The 21,798-nt window shown below is 45.6% G+C and overlaps 1 protein-coding gene across 1 annotated transcript in view; it reads left to right on the top strand.

Annotated features, from left to right (window-relative positions):
* The first annotated feature begins 3,732 nt into the window (after positions 1-3,732).
* Positions 3,733-21,798, top strand: part of RGS12 (regulator of G protein signaling 12) — a 182,972-nt gene continuing 164,906 nt past the window's right edge. Inside the window, exons 1-2 of the mRNA XM_066573347.1 lie at positions 3,733-3,806; positions 20,381-21,798. The exon at positions 20,381-21,798 is cut by the window's right edge and continues 505 nt beyond it. Coding sequence (XP_066429444.1) covers positions 20,444-21,798 — 1,355 coding nt within the window. The 5' untranslated portion in view covers positions 3,733-3,806; positions 20,381-20,443. The remainder of the gene's footprint in view (positions 3,807-20,380) is intronic.

Below are 21,798 nucleotides of genomic sequence, written 5' to 3'. Positions count from 1 at the left end.
TTAAGGGGTCTAGTTTTCAAAATGGGGTCATTTGTGGGGGTTCTTTGTCGTTTTGGTCGCTCAAGGGCTCTACAAGTGGGCAATGGGGCCTGAAACGCATACAAGCAAAATGTCTGTTCTGAAAGCCACCGGCTGCTCCTTTTCTTTGGGGCCCCATTGTGCATATGGACAGAAGATTAGGGCCACAACGGGTATGTTTCTGAACACAGTACAAACGGGTATCCATTTGGGAGTGCAAATCCTCATTTTCATGTGCACTACAGAAAAAAAACTGTCTTTAAAATGATACAATTACAAAAATATGAAATTTTATTTTTTTCCCCTCTAAATTACATTAACTCCTGAAAAGAAAGTTTGGGGTCAAAAAACTCACGACACCCCTCAGTGAATATATTAAGGGGTGTAGTTTTTAAAATGGGGTCATTTGTGGGGGTATCATTCTGACACATAGGAGCCTTTGCAATCTTTGCTTGGTGTAGGAAGGCAGTGTTCCTCAAAATGTTAATCAATGTTAAATTTGTATGTCTCCTAAATGGTTAAAAAAAACTAAAGTTTTTCTAATGTGCTTCCAGATTAAAGTAAACATATGGAAATGTATATCTTATCTAAAAAATTTACAGTTTACATATGTTTGCACATATTTAACATATTGCAGTTAAAAATGTGAAAAGAATGATAAATTTCAAAAAATTTTCCCAATTTTGCCGCTTTTAATTAATATACACAAATTCTATCAGTCTATTTTTACCAGCTAAATACAGTACAATATGTGCGAAAAAACAATGTCATAATCATTTGGATATGCAAAACCTTTACGGAGTTATTCTATGTTAAAGGGACACATGTCAGATTTCCAAAATTTGGCTTGGTCACTAAGGGGTTCAAGATTAAATGCTGGGAACAATGGTCAAATGCTTGCATGGACATGTTACTTGCATCTCAAAAACATCTCCAGAACCTGCCTTTTCATCAACAATCTCAGATATGCAGATGATACAATCTTGTTGGCAAAAACTCAGCAACATCCGGAACAACTGATACTAATGGTACATTTACACAGGGTTTAAATGCTGTGGAGCATGGAAAACTCTGCAGCATTTCCGCATCCAGAACAGAGTCACAATCCGCACTGTTGGTGCAGATTTTGACTCAAGATCAGCTGTGTACCCACAGCTGATTTCAGAAGATGCAGCACTCACCTCCAAAGTCTTCGGCTGTCAGCGCACTCCTTCACTCGGTACCCGGCGGCCTCTAGTGAGCACAGAATCACTCATCAAGTGATGGCACTTCTGCATCACCTGACCAACGGCGCTGTGCTCAGTAAAGGCCGATGGGTACTGGGTGAAGGAATGTGCTGACAGTTGAGGACTTCAGAGGTGATCACTGTGTCTTCTGAAATCAGCTGCGGATGCCGAAATGCTATGTAATGAGCAGTGGAATTTCACTAAAGAAAACTTTGTTGCTGGAGGAAACTCCTACAGATTTCTTGGACCGCCAAGATCACGAACAAAACAGTCCTAGACCGCATCAAACCAAAGTTTTCACTGAAAGGCAAAATTATGGAACAGAGACTCTCATACTTCAGCTGCATAATGTGATCAATTCATTCTAAACATTGATAACACTGGGGAACACAATTTTTGGTGATTGTGAGATATTAGAAATATTGTGGGGTCATAGATGACATTAGTTTTACTCCATCAGGTCTGCTTATCAAGATATGACATATGTCCATATAAATGTATACAGTTACACATATTCGCGCTGGATGTTTCACCAGCAGTCCGCCATAATATGTGTATTCCATCGTCCACAGTCCTGTTCTCCCACGGTCCTTATTTCCTGGTGACGTCGCTCACCCTGTTCATCACTTACATCTCCAAGACAATCTGGAAATCCATCTAGAATGACTGCAGGTTCTGCAATCTGATGCTCATGTTACATCAAGTGTTCAACAAGAGAAGTGCGCATATTCTCCACAAGTTCACCGGAGTTAGCAGCCTTATAGTTCCCAAGGAAATGCTTTACAACCATACAAACCAACGACCGCGCTGCGCCTCAATGTTGTCCACTGAATCTTGGAAACGCCGGTCTTTCATGAGTTTCTGGATTTGTGGTTCATCGAATTTACCTGCCTTTAGCTTCTCCAGGCTCATCACAGGAATCGTTCTTCATTTGTAGCTGAAACACCTTCCATAACTCTTCAATGTCTTTACACATTGTTTCATCAACCCAAGTTTGATGTATATTGGTGGTGATATGTATCATATGTACTAATAGTAGAGATGAGCGAACCTACTCGTTTCAAGTAATTACTCGATCGAGCACTGCGATTTTCGAGTACTTCCGTACCTGGGTGAAAAGATTCGGGGGGCGCCGGAGGCGTGGCGGAGCGGGGGGGGGGGGGGGGTAGCAGCAGGGAACAGGGGAGAGCCCTCTCTCTCTCCCTCTCCCCCCCACTCCCCGCTGCAACCCCCCACTCACCTACGGTGCCCCCCGAATCTTTTCGCCCGAGTACGGAAGTACTCGAAAATCGCGGCGCTCGGGTGAAAAAGGGGCGTGGCCGAGTAGGTTCGCTCATCTCTAATTAATAGTCAGCAAATGCTGGCGGGAAAATAAAGTAAATGTAACAAAAACAGCTAATAGCATCAGCTATATCTCAAAAATTAAAACTAGAGCTCCTAGAATGAAATGGATTCTGGGTATTTTTAGAATCAGCGGCACAAAAATACCCAGAATAAGGTCTAAAATTCCAGGCAGGCTTGAAATTTTTTTTCTTCTTGTTCCCGAGTGTAATGCTTGGAGAGATCAAAAAAAGACCTGGTCGCCAAAGAACGCACTATCAAAGCCAACATGAAAATGATTGAACTGAAAGAAGCCGTATAAAACAGATCCCATGGAAAGGGCTGATCTATAAAGAGTCGGCCCCGACTAAACGGATATATAGATATATAGTCACAGATGATAAAGTACTGTTGCTTTAAGAGAAAAAGTTTATGCCACAAATTTATTACATAACGTTAAAGTACACAAAACCCTCCTGGAGCGAAGCAATGTTATTCTGTTATCATTCAATACGAGCAATTCTTGAAAAATGCATCGCCTCCGTCTCCGTCCGTCACGCCGCACCATCTCCCATCCTGTATTACACCGGGCATTACCAGCCGTTACAAAGACATAAAAATGATACAATTCGGGAAGCAGGAGAGGCGGAATCCCTGACCCAATGGCTCCGTCTCAAGACAGAACCGAACTGCGCCGAACTGACCCATTGACGATAATGGGATCCTTTGGATTCCGCTCGGCTGCCCAGCTTTTGTATGGAAGAAAAAGCGCTTTTCGTCCAGTATTTTGAGTGATGTGACACAAGCCTTATAAGCAGACAATTAACAGTTAATTATAATCAGATGACTGGAAATAAAAGAAAAATGATATAATAATTAACCAGCTGTTCAATAAAGCCGTATGGCGAGTGATGTACTAAGCGATCTGCGCGCCTCGCTCTGTACCGGCGCGGCCGGCAGATGGGCAGCCTGTCCGTAGTGACACCGCTCCGCAGCCGGCCAATCAGCTCCGTCCGTTCGTATCAACACAAGCATCTCCTTGGACACAGGAGGGAGGAAGGGGAGAGCTGGGAGGGGATAGGCTGCGGCCGCGGCCGGAGGAGGAGGCGGGGAGGCGGCCGCTGCTATTGTCGGCTGCTTGGAAGAAAAGTTCAACGTCGGGGAGGGAGGGAGAGAAGTTTTGAAATGGCAGATCCTGTGCAGGGTGCGGGCTGAGGAGGGGAGCCGGGACACCCACCGCGGGTAAGGGCTGTGTGCTGTGGGGGGCGCTGTACCCGATCTATTGTGTGTGCTGAGCCCCCTGAGCTGACTACTCTGCCTATCATCGGGCCTGGCCCACCTATGGAGCGGGGTCACCCCATCATGGGTGCAGCCTTTCTCCTCTTCTTCTTTCTACTACTTCTTGCAGTTGCTTGTAAGAAACTTCTAAACTTTCTCACAATCGTCTGGAGCTGCCAGCTCCCGTCATGCTCTCCAGCTGTTGTTGAACTACAACTCCCAGCATGCACTGGTGGCTATCCAGCTGTTGTTGAACTACAACTCCCAGCATGCTCTTGTGACTATCCAGCTGTTGTTAAACTACAACTCCCAGCATGCTCTGGAGACTTTTCAGCTGTTGTGGAACTACAAGTCCCATGATCTTCTTCTGTGCCTCCAGCTTTTTTTGAAGATACCACATCCATTTAGGCCGGATTCACGCGAGCGTATGCATATTGGCGCAGTTTACTGTACTTTTTTGCGTGCACGTCATTAGCAATTGCACACAAAAAAAATATGCCCCGATGCTCCTAGCCATAATTATTCTTTTTCTTGCGCAATTACACAGTGATGCACGCAACTGCCTTTTTTTAGCGTGTCCAAAATGCGCAGGAAATATATATATGCCCTTGTGAACGAACCCTTCGAAATACGCCTGCGTGAAGCCGGCCTTAGTCTTGGTGGCTATGCAGTTGTTGTAGAACTACAACTCCCAGCATGCTGTGATGTCTCTGCAGTCACTGTTACTCTATAAGTCCGATGACGCTCTTTTGGCAGTGCAGCTGTTGTATAACTACAACTACTCTCCTACTCCGACTCTCAGCTTGCTCTGGTGGCACTGCAGCTCTTATATCCATGGATTGGTGGTCAGGGCATGCTGGGAGTTGTAGTTCCCGCTGGATTACAGACCTTGTAAGTACAGTGGTACCCATTGTATTTATTGCTGGAAGTCAATGGCAGTAGAACAGAGAAAGCTCAGATGTAACGCTTATGGCCCGTTTACACGTAACGATTATCGCTCAAAATTCGTTCCAAATTTGCGCGATAATTGTGCAGTGTGAGGTCATTCTCGCACGTCAGTATTTTACTGTAGCGTTCAAAACGCCACGGTAATCGCGCCGTGACGCTCCCATTGATTTCAATGGGGCCTCGCAGACATGCGCTTGAACACGGTACTTAATAGTGATGATGGGGCGCACTAAAACCCGCCGTCTGAGGCACGAACCTGCGTTCACGAACGGCTGTAAATTTGCAGCAAAACACTTTGATCAAAATCGCGCCGTTTTGCCGAAGGCATGTGTGAGAGTGGCCTGAATGCGAAAAAAAATTGCTCACTATTCGTTCGCAAGTCGTTATCACAGACTTCCAGTCAGCATAAAGATTGTCACTGGATCGCTAGCTTCTCGTTCCGTGTAAACGGTCCCTGCTCAGCAGCGTAGAAGGTGAAGCGCTGAGCGAGAAGCCCGCGATCCAGAAGTGAAGCCTGCAAGTGTAAACCCTCTGCATGGGCGCTAATGACCTTCACTATGATGTCAGCGACCTTTAGCCGACTATAGTCCCGTGTAAAAGGGCCATTAGATGGGTAGTGGGCCTTGTCCTAAGAGCTAGCACTCTATCCTATATGCTTTAACCCTTTGCAATCCAATTTTGGATTCAGGGTTTCCTAGGGGGCCTTCTCTTTCTGCCATTATACAATGGCACCATCTGCTGGCTAGAGGCAGTACTGTGGTATGTGACATGCTGGAGAGGCCTCCGACAACAGAGCGGCCAGTAATATATAGTAAGAATACCCTGCCGGACGTCTTCCGACATCAGAGCTGTACAGCCTTCAATCAGAATGTCTTCAGACGTCAGACAGTGGATTGGAAAGGGTTAATATGATGTACATCCTGTGTCAGGCGATGGGGTCCTTGCGCTATGTGTGCTACGGGCGCTGATATTATCACCTTATAGCGTAGCTGGATTATTTTAGTCACCACATAAAGCAGCGGTAATGATGCCCCTTCCTGCAGATTTGTAGATACGGTAGCAGGCGGAAGGAATTATATATATATATTAATAGCGTGCGGGGACAGAACAGGCATGAGGAGGATGGGATATGATAGATTACATGCCCCAGATAGATGGTAGTGCCCCCTGGTGTTTGTATAGGGTGGGCCACAGAAAAGTATCCCACCACACTCTTATGAAAGCTGGCTGAAAGAAAATCTGTCTTTCTTGCCCATAGCAACCAATCACAGCGCAGCTTTCATTTCTTATACTGCTGAGTTAAAATGAAAGCTGTCCTGGGATTGGTTGCTATGGGCAAAAAAGACAGATTTTATTTTAGCCATAAGAGTGTGGTGCCGCCTAGTTTTCTGTGGACTACCTCATACCTAATATTCCTGTCATTACTGTAACCAGCCAGCTTTCTCAAACTACTTGCCGTTGTTGGGCAGTAAGCGCATGTCCACAAGGTTTATTAAAGGGGTTGTCTGCCCTCTTTTCCTCTGGATAGGTCATCAGTAGCCGATGGAGAGAGTCCACCACCCAGGACCCCCGTCCATCAGCTGATTGTCCGGCATTGTCATCAGTGGACAGGGGAGGAAGTGTAGGCGCAGGCCTCACTCCCTTTGAAATCAATGGAAGAACCGCGCCGTTTCTCCACATACTGCTGCTCTCCTGGTCAGGGCTGATGGGACTTTCTGATCAGGAGAGAAGCAGAAAGTGGAGGAACGGCGCGGTTATCCCACTGATTTCAATGGGAGTGAGGCCGGCGGCTGCACTTCCTGTGTTGCCCACTGGACAACGGGCTGGACCATCAGTTGATGGACGGGGCTTCTGAGCGGCGGATCCATGTCCCATCAACTACTGATGATTGATACGCGGGCAGACAACCCCTTTAAGGGTGCAATTACACAGCCATATGCGTATTTCACTTGGTCAATACACAGCGTGTTTACGGTCCGAAATATGGTGATATATATTCTGCATATCCTATTTTTTTTCACATCTGTAAATGCTAAGCGTATTTGTGCTTGTTAAAAAAACGCACAAAATCCCATTAATTTTTGTGCATAAATATGCAGCGAATACGCAGGTATTCTGCGTATTTACGTACACCCATTGATTCCAGTGGGTGACTGAAAGCCACGTGAAAAATACTCTGCTGTGAATGAACCCATTGAAATCAATGGACTCTATTCACTGCGTATTACGCAGCGTTTTTACGCTCGTGCGAATGAGCCTTAAGTTTTGGATCTTTGTGATGTGGATCAGATACTCAGGCATGACAGTCATGCATAAAACGCTACATGAGTCACGCAGTGTTATACCTCTGTGGACCCGCTGGTGCCCCGGCCTATCGAAGCGTATGGCAGCGATATTGTACTACACATGACAGCCCATCTCACGCACACTGTCATGGGCTGTCTTCCTGAGGTTTTTTGTTTAAATTTCCTGCACTGTCGCTTCGCAATGGCTACACTATGTATGGACATCGTTAATTACGCTTTTAGAGAACAATGGTCTCTCTCACGCGTAATACACCTCAAAATAGGATATGCTGCGTTCTTCTTTGCACTCGTGTATAACGCAATTTCTACACGCAAATGTGAGCGGAACTGCGTAAGGCAATGCATTTGATGGCCTGCGAATTACCGCATATCACACGCATAATATGCGGTAATTATACGCGCGTGTAAGCCCAGCCTTAACCTGCTAATCCTTGGAGTTCTGCAATGGATTTGCGTCCTCATCTGCACATGGATTTAGCCCCATTCCAATGGGCAGATCGGCATGCGCCCACGCCACACTGTATCTTCATCAACAACTGGCATGTCATGAACTGCACCATAGACTTCCGTAGTATTCAATTGAATGAGATTTTACAAATCTCCGTGCAGAAATTGACCTGCGGTGCGGATTTTAAGGTCTGCAGCATGTATATTTCTGTTGAGGATTTTCACCCTTCTCAGTGCAGCCGGGTGAGGTCTGCCGCAAAATCAGCTTTTAATACTGTTCTCTTTTCTATGAGAAAGGATTTGAGACTTGGAGTAAAAAGCCAGGATCCTCCCTAGTCTGTAACTGTTGGTTGCTGAGCTACAAGGAGAGAACAGAAGGCATTTGGGAAGGACAGCGAGTCGCTGTTGATTGTGTACTTCAGGCGAAGAGGAACAAACAGAGCAGAGTGCGGACTGACTAGTGACACATTATCCGGGCTTCTGTTTAATTACACAGCACAACATTCACATAAGTCAACCAGCTTATTAGTGATATGTTTAATTAACAGTACGGCGTGTACATTGTAGCCTCACTGTTAATTATCTGTATCCTGACCAGAAGCCACAGATCAATCGCATGTAAAAGACCACAGGTCACCATCTCCGAGAACTCGTTTGACTTGTTTTCAATTAATTAGATATTTGGTTTTTACTTTTTTCGGCGTTGGGAGGTTTAGAAATAAATACATGCTGTCAGGTATATGTTATAGAATGACAAATCCAAGGAAGTGGTCCGCCTTCCAGCCATGCGGTGACCTCTGGGACCTTCTTGCTGTCTAGCCGATGACTGCTAGATGCCTAATTGCCGATATTCATTTTTGATTGGCTGTAATACAATGGCACATTCTGCCACTAAGGGTACATTCACCTATTCGTATTCTCGTATTGCGGGTTTTGGTCGCGTAAATACACTGCTCAAAAATGCAGCGCATATGCGCAAGTGCGTGCATTTTTGTGCAGTGTATTTACACGATCCATATACTTAAGGCCTCATTCGTCACATAAACGGGAAAAAGACGTGATTGAGTCGCAGCTAAAATTAGCATTTTCTTGTCCATGCACATGGCCGGTGCGGCCCCAAAAAATTACCCCGCAACCCGGAATTCCCTCGGTCGGCATAAATCCTCTTTTCTGGCACCGTATAATATTGGCCGCCGTATTCGGTCGCTGATGTTCTATCTTTTCGTCCGCAACGTTTTTACGCGGCTAGAAATCGGTCATCCGAATGAATGCATTGGAATCCATTGCGTCAGATGGTTGTGATTTTTTTATCATGGCTAAATTAACCGTGTAAAAACGCCCCTGTGACCGAGGCCTTATACTGTATATCGGCACGTAAATACGAATAAAATAGGATATGCCGCAGTTTTTTTACACAACTGAAATACACAGTGAAAATACGCAAATGTGAATGAACGCATTGAAATCAATGGGTTCTATTCATGGAAGTTACGTGTGCAAAAAATGTGTACATAAATACACGGCAGATATGCTCGTGTGAATGAGCCCTTAAAGTGGTTTTCCAATCTTAGGTAAATAAAGTTTAATCACTGTATAAATTCAAAGTTCTACAACTTTTCACTGTACTTTGTGTTTCAGTTTATAAGATATTTGTTGCCAGGCAATAAGAACATTGTTTTGTTTACATTCAGTGACAACAAACCTGGCTGGGTTCACACAGGGCGGATTTGCCGCGGAAATTCCGTGCGGAATTTCGCCGCGGCAAATCCGCATGCGGCCGTTAATCCCGGGATTAGCCAGCCATGTGGACGAGATTTCTCAGAAATCTCGTCCACACGGGATGGCAAATCCGCTGCGGCTAAACCGGATTTGCCAACCGCAGCATGTCTATTTAAATTTAAATTTTTTTTCCGCTGCAGCCGCGCTCTCTTCTATGGGAGCGCCGGCCGCAGCGGAAAAGCGAGCGGCCGGGCCGCTTCAAGGCTGTTTCCCGGCGGAAATGTCGCAGTTTTTCCGCTGTGGCCAAACCGCAACATTTCCGTCGGGAATCCGCCCTGTGTGACCGTGGCCTAAGGCCGGGTCACACCAGCCTGTGGTGACTGCATATTGCGCTCATGGGTTTTGCGCTTAATAGACTGTACAAATCTGCCATAGGCTCCCATGATGCCGCTCACACATATTATGCGAAATACATGGGCAAGAAAAATCCCAACTTGCGTGGCGCATATTAAATACGCATGCACATCAAGATAGTTCATGGCAATTGGTGGCATGCAGCAAGTATACAATGTCATTGCGTGCTTGCTGCGTGCCGCCATGCACAGAAGAAAAATCATAGACCAAATGCAGACCAAATACAAAGGCCACACAGAAGTACACATACATGAAAATGTTGTAGACGTAACGCAGGCTTGTTTTTTTCTGCAAGTGTACATCTGGCCCTAAATAGATGGCTACAGGAAAAATCACTTATTACGGTTAGCTCCGGATATCATCAGCTGCTGCCCTGGGTGCTTCTTTCCAATACTCAGGTTCTACTAGTAGTCGCCAAATTCAGTTATACATGTGTCATCAGGCTCAGTCCGGCGTGCCAATCCCATATCTCTCGTATGCAAGTACACAATGACATGCAAACTTGCTGTATACTGCCAATCCTCATACACTATCTTGGTGTGTATACGTGCAATTTTTTTTGTGCGAGTAATACGCGTGTGAGAAATCGCAGGCCTAATACAAATCAATGGACTATTGGCATTGTGTTGGAAAATTGACATCACGCCTGTGCGTGACCGGCTAATTTGAAGAAAAGTTTGGTATGTGTTAGTAGAACAAAATGTGATTGTTCTATATATGTCCAGTTTTATTCATATTATGTACACTTGAAAAAGGCCGTGCGGCCGAAACGCGTTGTGTATTATTGATTACTTTATTTTATTAAAATCGTGGAACCTGTTCATCATTGTTGATCGGTGCCATATCTGATACGCCTATTGGGATTAGGAGGCGCCTACCCTAAAGGCGCCTCCCTGAAGTAAGTGATATAACTTCAGTCTCTTTAGTATATTCTATTTTCATCTATTCTACGGTGCGAGCGCTGAGGTTTTTTCTTTTTCTTTTCATTTAAGTACACAATCTTGGCGTGTATGCATGCAATTTTTTTTGTGCGAGTAATACGCGTGTGAGAAATCGCAGGCCTAATACAAATCAATGGACTATTGGCATTGTGTTGGAAAATTGACATCACGCCTGTGCGTGACCGGCTAATTTGAAGAAAAGTTTGGTATGTGTTAGTAGAACAAAATGTGATTGTTCTTCTGTAAGAGAAACCAAGTAATCTGGTAGATATGATACCTTTTAATGGCTAACAAAAACACATGATGTTACAGCAAACTTTCAAGGCTACCAAGCTGTTTCCTCAGGATTATTACTACTATATATATATATATGTGTGTGTAATATATATATGTGTGTGTGTGTGTATGTATATATATATATATATATATATATGTGTGTAATATATATGTGTGTGTGTGCGTGTGTATATATATATATATATATATATATATATATATATGATATACACACAAATTAATTACTCTTTTATGTGTATTTTTCTTCATTATAAGCCTGACGAAGAGGCCAAGTCGCCTCGAAAGCTCGCTATAACATTATTTCTTCTTATTAGCCATTAAAAGGTATCATATGTACAGGAGTATCTTCTTTCTCTTACGGGGAACAATCACATCAGGCTAATGTGTGACAAATATGTGTGTATGAAAAGAGGTGCCTACTGTCTCCCCCTCTGCTGGTGACCCAGTAAAGTCCAGCAGGGGCGTAAGTATAGGGGGTGCAGGGGATGAGGTTGCACCCGGGCCCAGGAGCCTTAGGGGGCCCATAAGGCCTCTCTTCTCCATGTAGTGAGCCCAGTACTATGAGTAAAGCATTATAGTTGGGGGCCCTGTTACAGATATTGCATCGGGGCCCAGAAGCTTCAAGTTACGCCTCTGAAGTCCAGCCTATGATATATCACCAGTGGCCTTTTACGATCGTTAGCTTGTTCGTTGACTGATCATGTCTTTTTTGGCAAACATGAAAATGCTCGCCGGCCGGCTGCACATTCCCCATATAAACTGGGAGCTGTTGTTGTTGTCAGCCGTTTAGTGGTTCATGACCCTCGGCAACTCTAAGGCCTCATGTCCACTTGCACACACGGATTCCATCGCAGTGGTATCCGTGCTTGCACGCGGACATGGGGAGGAAAAGACAGTTCCTTACCGCTTCGGATCCAGCGTGGGTCTCCTCCGTCACGGCCAGATCTTCTTTCTTCAGCACGGCGGCTGCGTCCGGGAGTGTCGGCCGGCCTGTTCGGCGCATGCGCAGTGCTTCATTTTGTTTTTGAATCTCGTGCTTCCCCGCAGATCTGCGGCACAGCCACAGTGACAGCTGCGGGTGTGCTGTGCATCAGATGGCTTTCGTTGACTTCAATGAAAGCCATCCCGTGAGATCCACAGGAAAATGGAGCATGTTGCGATTTCTTCCCGCGCGTGCGACCTGAACGCCAGGAAAGAATTACATCCACATGCTTTAAATTGCTGTGCGGATGCTAATGCATCCCTATGGGCGGCAAGAGGTGCGGATCTCCCGCGCGGATTTTATAATTCAAATCCCGCTGTGGACATGGGGCCTAAAGGCTACCTCCCTCGGTTTTGCTCTGCTTCCTTCAGTTAAGTGATATCCATGCCAGTATCAGCTCTGACAGTATCAGCCATCGTGTCCTTTGGCGACCATCCAAGGACAGCCATAAGAGAACAAACAATCGTTTTAATGATAATTTGTCCCCATATTTTAGATTATCTGCCATTAGTAGGCGAGCAGCGATCAGGATGGTTTGTGGCCGTACAACAGCCCAATTGTTGGCCTGGCTGAAAGAGCCTCATATATGAGCTGACTGCGGCCTGTGCGAGGACTGTAATATACATCTTGTGTTACAGTATACAATCCCTCTAGCGCCGTAGCCACAGTTGCCAAGACCCCGACACTGTTTGAGAATCAGGAGGCTTTGTATTGTCATGGGGAATTCTTCCAGATAGATCTCCTTTCGCCAGGCCCCTTCTGTGCCAATGCCTTTAAATGAGGCGCTGTCCTGTAATGCTGGGACTTTACCCCCTGCCATGCCGGCAGCTCTTCAGTGCCTTAATCTGGACTCGTCTGTCTGGAGATTATAGCAACTGACATATAGGGTCATTGGCCTTGTGAGAAAGTGACTGGGCCTCCCATAGTACAGGTGCTTGCAGGGGCCTAGATACATAGCCCTTATTGCCGCCGGCCCCGGGAGCGCATGTTCTGGTAGGAAGTACTGTAAATTGTAAGATCTGTTTGTGGGGCTCATTCTCAGGGTAGCAACTAGTTTTATAAGTGGCTTTATGATTGGGAATGTTGTCACGTTGAGGGGATATCGATATCAGCGCATAAATGCTTCTTTTAAGCAGACCAAGGCCCGCCCTAAGGATGTCTCCACACTGGTGAGAAAATAGTGCGAGATTTGTGCGTTGCGATACGTACAAATATGAAACTCCTTCTTTGGAATGGGTTCATTCACATTAGCGATGTTTTCCTAACATGTCCTAACTTTCTGCAATATCGCCCATCAACTTCAACGGGGCCGGCCGGCGGCAGCAGCGCCAGTCCCGTTGGAAACATTTGGAGAACTCCAAGATCCCCTGCCACGGCTGTGACAGCTGCGGAAGGGGATTCCCTTCATTCTTGCAGTGATGCGAGGCTATTTGGAGCGAGATTCACGTGAATCTCGGCCTGATATCGCCCTCGCCAGCATAATAGTGCCCTAAGGACACCCTCACACTAGCATAAAAATTGTGCAACGCACAAATCTCACACTGATATGAACCCCATTCTTTTGAATGGGTTCGTTCACATTAGTGATGTTTTCCTGCATGGCCCTATTGAACTCAATGGAAGAACTCCACAATCTTTTGCGCAGCTATGACAGTCGCAGCGGGGATTCCCTTCATCCCCGAAGTGATGCAAGGCTATTTTCACATAAACACACCTCAAATCCATGGGGCTGTCACATGATGACAAGTGTGATATCAGGCTGTGGTTCACGGCCCGATATCGCGCTCACAAGTGGGAAGGAGCCCTAGGGCCTCATTCACACGAACGTGTAAAAACGTTGGCCGAAGATGGTGGCCATATATTCTTCCCCATATATTACATTGTAGGAGGCGGCACTTACTACAGATTTATTATCCCACGGTGTTCCTGTCTTAGCCCTTTTATAGTTTTACTGTCCCCGAGGCACAGAGCAGGCTGCAGTGTGCTGCTGCTGATAAAGAATTGGCGCGTCTATTTGAACGCCCCTCAGTTCCTTTGCCCTTTTACCTGTGCAGGCAGTGTGACTGGAGTGAAAGGCGATCCTGTGCTGGTTCATTACTAATTTACTCTGAGTCTTATTTCACAAGGTTTACTAGTGGAGATGCTACGGCTGAGTGACACAGCTGACATGCCCGGCCTTGGGGAACTAGTACTGGATATAGCACATGCAGCTTAGTGTTTATTATACATGAAGACAGGGGTATATAAAATGGCTCTGTTCAGTATACACATCTATTATAAGGGGCACTGATGGGGAATGGATTCATTATGTATTCTACATCTCATTCCAGTTTCTTGCAAACATCACTGTACTTTAAAACCTTCAAACCCTGCCTTGCTTTAATCATCTATCTAACTTTTTCTTCCTACTTTTTTGGTCGAAATGAAGTATGGGGTCCAAAAATTGTCATATATAGTGTATGTATATAGCTAAGTAAAAAAAAAGGGAACATGGCCTAAAGATGCTACCTTGTATCAAAAATTTCGACACCATAAACTAAACCAACTAACGGGCAATATAAAATTAAACATAATTTTATTATCAATGTACTTCCATTGACTCCATTCATCGTGTATTAAGCACATGTCCATCGCATGCGTAATACACAGTGAAATTATGTTTGGGGAAATGAGCCTAAGGCCTCATGTCCACGGGGAAATGTTTATTTTAAATCCGCAGCGTTTTTCCCGCACGCGGATCCGCGCCCCATAGGTATGCATTGGACACCCGCAGGTAGTTAAATACCTGCGGATGTCATTTCTTCCGTCAGGCGCATATCCGCGTGCGGGAAGAAAAATGGACATGCTCCATTTTCGTGTGGGTCTCCCGCCGCCGGCGTGCCGAGCACATCCGCTGGGCCGAAGAAAGAAGATCCGGCCGCGCAGGAAGGAAGATCCGCATCGTCCGGAGCAGGTGAGTTTATTCTGATTTTAGGCCTCATGTCCGCGGAGCAGGAGGGACCCGCTACGGATTCTACATGAAGAATCCGCGGCGGGCCTGATTTTCCCCGTGGACATGAGGCCTAAGGCTGGCTGTACACGATAGGGTCAGATTCTGCATGCGGGAGTCTGCAGCGAAATCCGTCTCTGTCCGCAGCTGGCGAGCCTTTGTCCCTCTATTTCTCCTGTATTGCGGATGCCCGTGGCGGCTCACCGTCGGTCATGAGCAGTACAGGTTTTTTTTTTTTTTTATTTTTTGTTTTTCCCTCGCCGTCGATGCCAATGACTTGAATACCCGTGGCCTATCTGCAACATCAATTGTGGATGGGCCTCAGGTCAGATGGCTTCCGTTGACTTCAGTGGAAGCTGTCTGTGCATCTGCCACCATGTTTGCCAAAATAACCCCAATAGCAACGGGTACGGCAGTCACAGGACACAGTGAAATTGTTGGACAATTGCCTACAACTTATGTATTGTTCTGTGGAGCTAAAAATATCCTTTAACTTTTGCGGTAGCCCAACAATAGGAACTTTTCCATCAATAGAAACAACCTTAAAAAAGACATCTGGAATTTACTAGAAATTAATCTGATCATAGATATGGGGACTGCCGTTGAGTGTGCTGATATCTGCTAGTGGGGTCCAGTAGGTTGAGCTTTTCTGTGCCATAGTTTGACAACCCCTTCCGTAATCTGCTGGAGAACATCTGATCAGTCTGATCAGGGTAGCTGCAGGTGGTTGTACAGTTCTCCCACAGTGACCACTGCAGGAGACATTTGGTACTGCATGATTTCTATTCAAATGAATGGACAAATGTCTAAAATATACAGCTGTGGGGCCCTTATGCTGATTGCTCCAAAGCTGTTCTTTGCAGGGGTTCTCCACTTTGACTAGGAGAGTGCGGTCCTAAGCAGGGGACCACCTTACGAGTCGTCTTATGTCTAACTACATTAGTCTATCTACAACGTATAATGGTCAAGCTTCAGAGGCTTTTCACATAGGCCGATATCACCATTAAAACCCCTTAGTGACGAGCCTATTTTTTGCTTTAGCCCTCCTGTACACAGGCGTATTTGCAGTGCGGAGTCCGCGGCGGCGTCCGCCTCCGAACTCCGCAGCAAATACAGCCCATAGCATTCAATGGCAAAACGCCATTTCATCTCCACAAGCGGAAATCGACTGCGAATATCCGCTCGCGGAGAAGAAATTGCAGTATGCTGCGATTTTGTGCGGGTTACACACGACCGCTTTCCATTGACTTCAGTGGGTACTGCGAAAGTATCGCGGGATACGTGTTACCCCCCCAGCGCCGGCAGCTAATGCGCATGTGCGACGAAGTGCCAGCGGGCACACCCGCAGCGCTTGCAGAAGACGCCGAACAGGTATGCATGGGTCACCGGCTGGGTACCAGGTCGAACACCATTGCGGTAATCCTGCATGGGTGGGTCCAACCTGCCCGTGTGCAGGAGGCCTTTAGGACCAAGTGATTGTCATCGTTGTACAAAGATAGACATTTATCATCTGTCCATATGATGAGTGCTAAAAGTCTGATCAGTGGGGGTCTCATCACTGAGACCCTCACCAATCCTGAAAACGGGAGTCCGATCCTGCCCAATGCGAGTGCGCTGCACCCTCTGAGAAAAAGACTGCATGGAGTAATGACGGTGCTGCTTCATTCTTTTTCAGTTTGTCTAACTGAGACCCCTTCCGATCATGAGCATGGAGTTCCTAAGCCCCCCTCTTCTTTCACTGCAGGGTTGTTTCTCCCACGACAGATTGAATGCAGTGATGGCTGTAAGTAGCCGAGCGCTCGTTCTTCGGCTGTCTCAGGCAATGAAAACGAATGACAAGTGTTCTCAGTGCATCGGGCTGTAAAATATAGTAGTGTACACCCGATGCACTGAGAGCTACTGTTATGGTCCGGCAGCGAGCGAGCACACTGCGAATGGAAGAAGCCATCTGGAGCATAGAACATCTTCCTTTCACAGCGCCGGGACAGCAGCGGCATATGAGCGGGGAGGACAGTAAAGCACACGGGGGTGGTGGGAAAGAGCGGGAGCGCAGTGTTAGAGAAAGTAAAGTATTAGTGTCTTCTTCATACACTGTTACTCACCAGAACACTTGTGTCTGCAGCTGTTCTCCAGAGAACACTGCAGACACATCCGGATGCAGGGCCCTCTACTGTTATGCAGCTAGGTGAAGACGAATTTCTCAGTCCTGTCTTCATCTAGCTGCATAGCAGGAGAGTGTTTTTAGGAAAAATGTACATAATAGCCTGATAAAACATTGCTAAAAAGCTTAGAATTGCCTATTCCGTACATTAAAAAAAAAGTGTGGGTACTCTTAAAAGTAGATCACATAGATTACATCAGTCAGCAGAGCCCGCTAAGATTATCTAGGTTGGCCATATAGTCCTCATGCATTTCATTACTGTTGTCACAGTCAGGTGTTGGTTCGTAGCCTCTTGTTGCGACCAGTACGGGCCGGTAGCATGGTCAGGGGGAAGCCAGAGATCGGTACACGGGTAGTATTGGTTGCGGTACGAGGAGCAGACAGGTAGCGTAGTAAGGGGAAGCCAGAGGTCGGTACACGGGTAGTATTGGTTGCGGTACAAGGAGCAGACAGGTAGTGTAGTAAGGGGAAGCCAGAGGTCGGTACACGGGTAGTATCCGTTGCGGTAGAAGGAGCAGACAGATAGCGTAGTCAGGGGAAGCCAGAGGTCGGTACACGGGTAGTATCGGTCGCAGTAGAAGGAGCAGACAGATAGCGTAGTCAGGGGAAGCCAGAGGTCTAAATTCAAGCCCCGACAAATGTAGATTCCAGCAACAGAGATCGAAACTTTACCTATAAAGTGGGATACTCTACTGCAAGGGTGTGAATTGGCCCCAGGTCATAATCTGTAACAGGGCCCACAACTAGCATGTGTCATTTATAATGTTGATGTCTATTTGGGACTTTGGGCCCCTTCAAGTTACAGGCCCCAGATGAGATTGCCATCTCTGCCCCCCATTGTCTTGCTGTAATATAAAACAATGCCTAAAACAATTTTTATTTTGGGACTAAATACAATGTTGCCGCATTGCCTATAAATATGAGCATGATTGCACTCTTCCTGGTGCGGATTAATACTTTGTTCTCCAACTGAAATATAATTAGAGCAATTATTACTAATAGCGATTTATGATGTAGGACTGAGCTGGTTGGTTCAAGGGAAGTTCAATGCCTGGCCTTTCTAGCTAACATCAGACCTTTTTTTGCATTACCCTGACCTTCCGCTTGAAGTATATGGACCCAACTTGTCCCTGATGAGTATCATAGAAAATACAGGGAATAGTTTTAGATGTATTCAATAGAGTGTATAATTAAAGCCGAAGCCGGCTCAGATGTTACAGCAGTTGACCCAATATTGCCCCCGTGTTACACTTAAAAGGGTCAGGGGTTGTTTGATGACGCTGGAGAGCTGTATCAGCTGTCAACATGACCATCTGTGGTATAAAGGGAACAAAGTTATCACCAGTGGTGTTCTTTTGCTTTCAGGTGTCAAAAAAGATCTATTTTTGTATTCTTGACCTTGCCTTTTTCTGCTCCCCATCTGACCGATTGAATGAAGACCTGCCACCGACAGCCTGCTTTATATTAGAGCATCTATTAAATGTCCCAGTAAAACTATGCAGGGATCCAAATCTCGACACTTGCTATTGAGATTGGGATTCTTGCTTGATGTTCCTTCCGAATGCCCTCCGTGCGTACCACCGAGTAAAGCGCGTGCCGACTGGCATATACTAATAAAACGAAGTACCCAATAAAACGGTCTTCTAATCATAGCACTGCGCAAGCAACCACAGGACCTGCCTCTTAAGAGCACTGAGAGGAATTGGGTGATTGGTGGTTGCAATATCATGTACAAGTATAGTTTTATTAACCCCTTCCCACCGCAATCATTTTTCATTTTATCATTTTCATTTTTCTATCCGCCTTTCCGAAAAAATCCTAACTTTTGTATTTTTCTGGCAACATACCTACATAAGGGTTTGTTTTTGCAAGGTGATTATTTTTTTATGGTTCCAACATACCATATAATGTATTGACAAATTTTTGAACATTTCTAAGTCCTCCTGCACACGGGCGGAAATTTCATATTAGATAATGCAATCCTATGCAAACAGTCGCGATTCAACCATGTGAAAACTCGCGCGGTAAACAAATCGCGGCATGTCCTATTTCTGTGCGAGCCTCGCAGAGGCCCGCGCAGAAACATCACCTCTGACGTACCGGCTCTGCTCTGCACATGTGCCGGCCGGGCGACAGCTGGCACATAGCAGAGCGGAGAAGATGCCAGGAGTAAGTTAGACTCGGTGGTCACTGCAGGGGCACGGGGCGCACCCCGCTGTGAGAATACTCAATGAGTGCTATTTAGCCGGAAAAAGAGAAGACAGAAGTGGTTAAAAGTACTTCTGCCTTCTCCGCCGGGTCCTAGATTGCAGGGGCTTTATCCTTTTGCAATCCAATTTTGGATTCAGGGTTTCCTAGGGGGCTTTCTCATTCATCTATTATACAATGGCACCATCTGCTGGCTAGAGCCAGTACTGCGGTATGGGACATGCTGCAGAAGTCCTGTGCTGTATTTTTACTATAGCAGGATTAAAGCTCAGGACTAGGTGCCATATAGCTACAGTACATAGTCCTTATCGTGTTAAATCCCTGTTTCTGAGTTTAGGAGTTCAGTGGGCCGCGGTTCTATCTGTGATTGACAGCTATACCTGTATGTACAAGTGTACAAAGATGGTCAATCACTGATAGGACTGCTCACTGGACTCCTAAGCATAGAAGGAGTAGACATTGAAATTAATAAAATCCAAGTTACACTGAATCTTTCCCCATAAGATTGTATATCAATCTGCACTACAACAGACTATCTGAAGATCACAGTGTTTAAGGTAAATAGGTTCCCTTTAACGATTTGGCCTTCCGGTTACTGGATCACCTATCAGTTCCCAGAGGCTGTGTGTTTCCTAGCCTAGTTTATGAATATTTTGCTAGCATTTACACATTTTTCTACCCAATTGAATAGAGTTGTTTCCTGCCAACGAATTGTCTGGAGAAAAGTACATTGTGTGATTTCCATTGTGAGAACCTTCAAGGCATACAATTAAATGGCTCTTTAATTAATGCGGAGACATGTTTTATGTTTTTTTGTACGCTTTTAATACTGCTAGAGAATATTGGTTCCAGGATTAGAAAAACACGGTGGCTTCCTTCCAAAAACAGTATCACACTTGTCCACAGGTTTTGTGTGGTCTTGCAACGCAGCTTCATTCACTTTACTGTAGTTGAGTGACAAAACCAGACACAGCCCATGGACACGTGGTGTGCCGTTTCTAGAAGAAAACAGCCATGTTTTTCTAATCCCGGCCAATCCCCTCAACAGAAACTTGCTGTTTTTTGGACAAGAAGTTTATTCAATGAATTGCAGATGTTTAAGGTGTTTTGTATTCTTGTCTTCCAGGAGTCTTCAGCATATGAGTTGGAGGAAACAGTATTTTTTTAGGAAGATTACTTCCATCCATAAATGAATGAAATGCATAGGCCAGGTGATCCCACCAAGAACCGGCATAAGGTGCAAATGCCGCAGAGACTAAGGAGTGTTGAAGTTGCACGTGGAAGAACGGGCTATGGTTTTACCCTTTCTGGACAGTCTCCTTGTGTCATAAGTAGCGTTATTAAGGAAAGTCCTGCTGAGTTTGTGGGGCTTAAACCTGGAGATCACATATGTGCTGTCAATGACATCAGTGTCAAGAATGCATCTCATGAAGATGTAGTCAAACTGATTGGGAAATGTTCTGGTGTTCTTAATATGGTTATTGCTGAAGGCACCCGCCATATAGATTCATGCTCAAGTGATGAGGAAATTGCTTTCTATGAGGGCAAGACTGCCATGAAACCGAGGCCCGATTCAAAAACATTAGGCATAAACCGAGCAGAAAGAGTTGTTGAAGAAATGCAGTCGGGAGGAATATTTAGTATGATCTTTGAGAACCCAGTAAGTGGTGCAAAGGTCGACCATCAAACCGCAAAACACAGATCAAGGTCAATGTCTGCCTCCTGTTATGAAATGAGACGGGACAGGACGAATCACAACCTTGACTTCCTTTCGAAACACGAAATATCAAAAATGATTAACAGTGACTCTGTCTTCTCCAATGGTCTACAGAACCTGGAAGACTTTGAGTTGGATGCAAGCATCCTAAATGTCGGCATGATAGTTGGCTACCTTGGCTCCATAGAACTTCCTTCTACATGCTCTAACCTTGAATATGACAGCTTACAAGCTATCCGAGGCTGCATGAGACGTCTCCGAGCGGAACAAAAGATACACTCTCTAGTCCTGATGAAAATAATGCATGACAATGTTCAACTGTGTAATGATAAGGCTGGAGTTATTGCCGTGTACCCAGCAGAGAAGTTGGCATTCAGCGCAGTCTGTCCTGATGATAGAAGGTTTTTCGGACTCGTAACTATGCAAAGTGTTGATGACCAAAGCTTGGCCCAGGATGAAGAAGGGGTTTTGAGAACCTCATGTCACGTCTTTATGGTAGATCCAGAATTATTCCATCATAAAATACATCAAGGCATTGCTAGGAGATTCGGATTTGAATGCACCCCAGACCCAGATACCAATGGCTGTTTGGAGTTTCCTCCCTCTTCATTGCCCGTTCTGCAATTTGTCTCCGTTCTTTATAGAGATATGGGTGAGATGATAGAAGGGGTGAGAGCACGAGCTTTCCTCGACAATGACGCAGATGCCCATCAGAATCACAGCACCAGCAGTAACAGTGATAGTGGCATCGGAAATTTTAATCAGGAAGAAAAAACTAACCGGGTCTTGGTAGTGGATTTGGGAAGTGCCCCTACCAAACATATTCC

The sequence above is a fragment of the Eleutherodactylus coqui genome, chromosome 7, assembly GCF_035609145.1.
Source record: "Eleutherodactylus coqui strain aEleCoq1 chromosome 7, aEleCoq1.hap1, whole genome shotgun sequence".
Taxonomy (NCBI): domain Eukaryota; kingdom Metazoa; phylum Chordata; class Amphibia; order Anura; family Eleutherodactylidae; genus Eleutherodactylus; species Eleutherodactylus coqui.
Note: the sequence above shows the minus strand (reverse complement) of the source record. Positions and strands in the feature narration are given on the sequence as shown.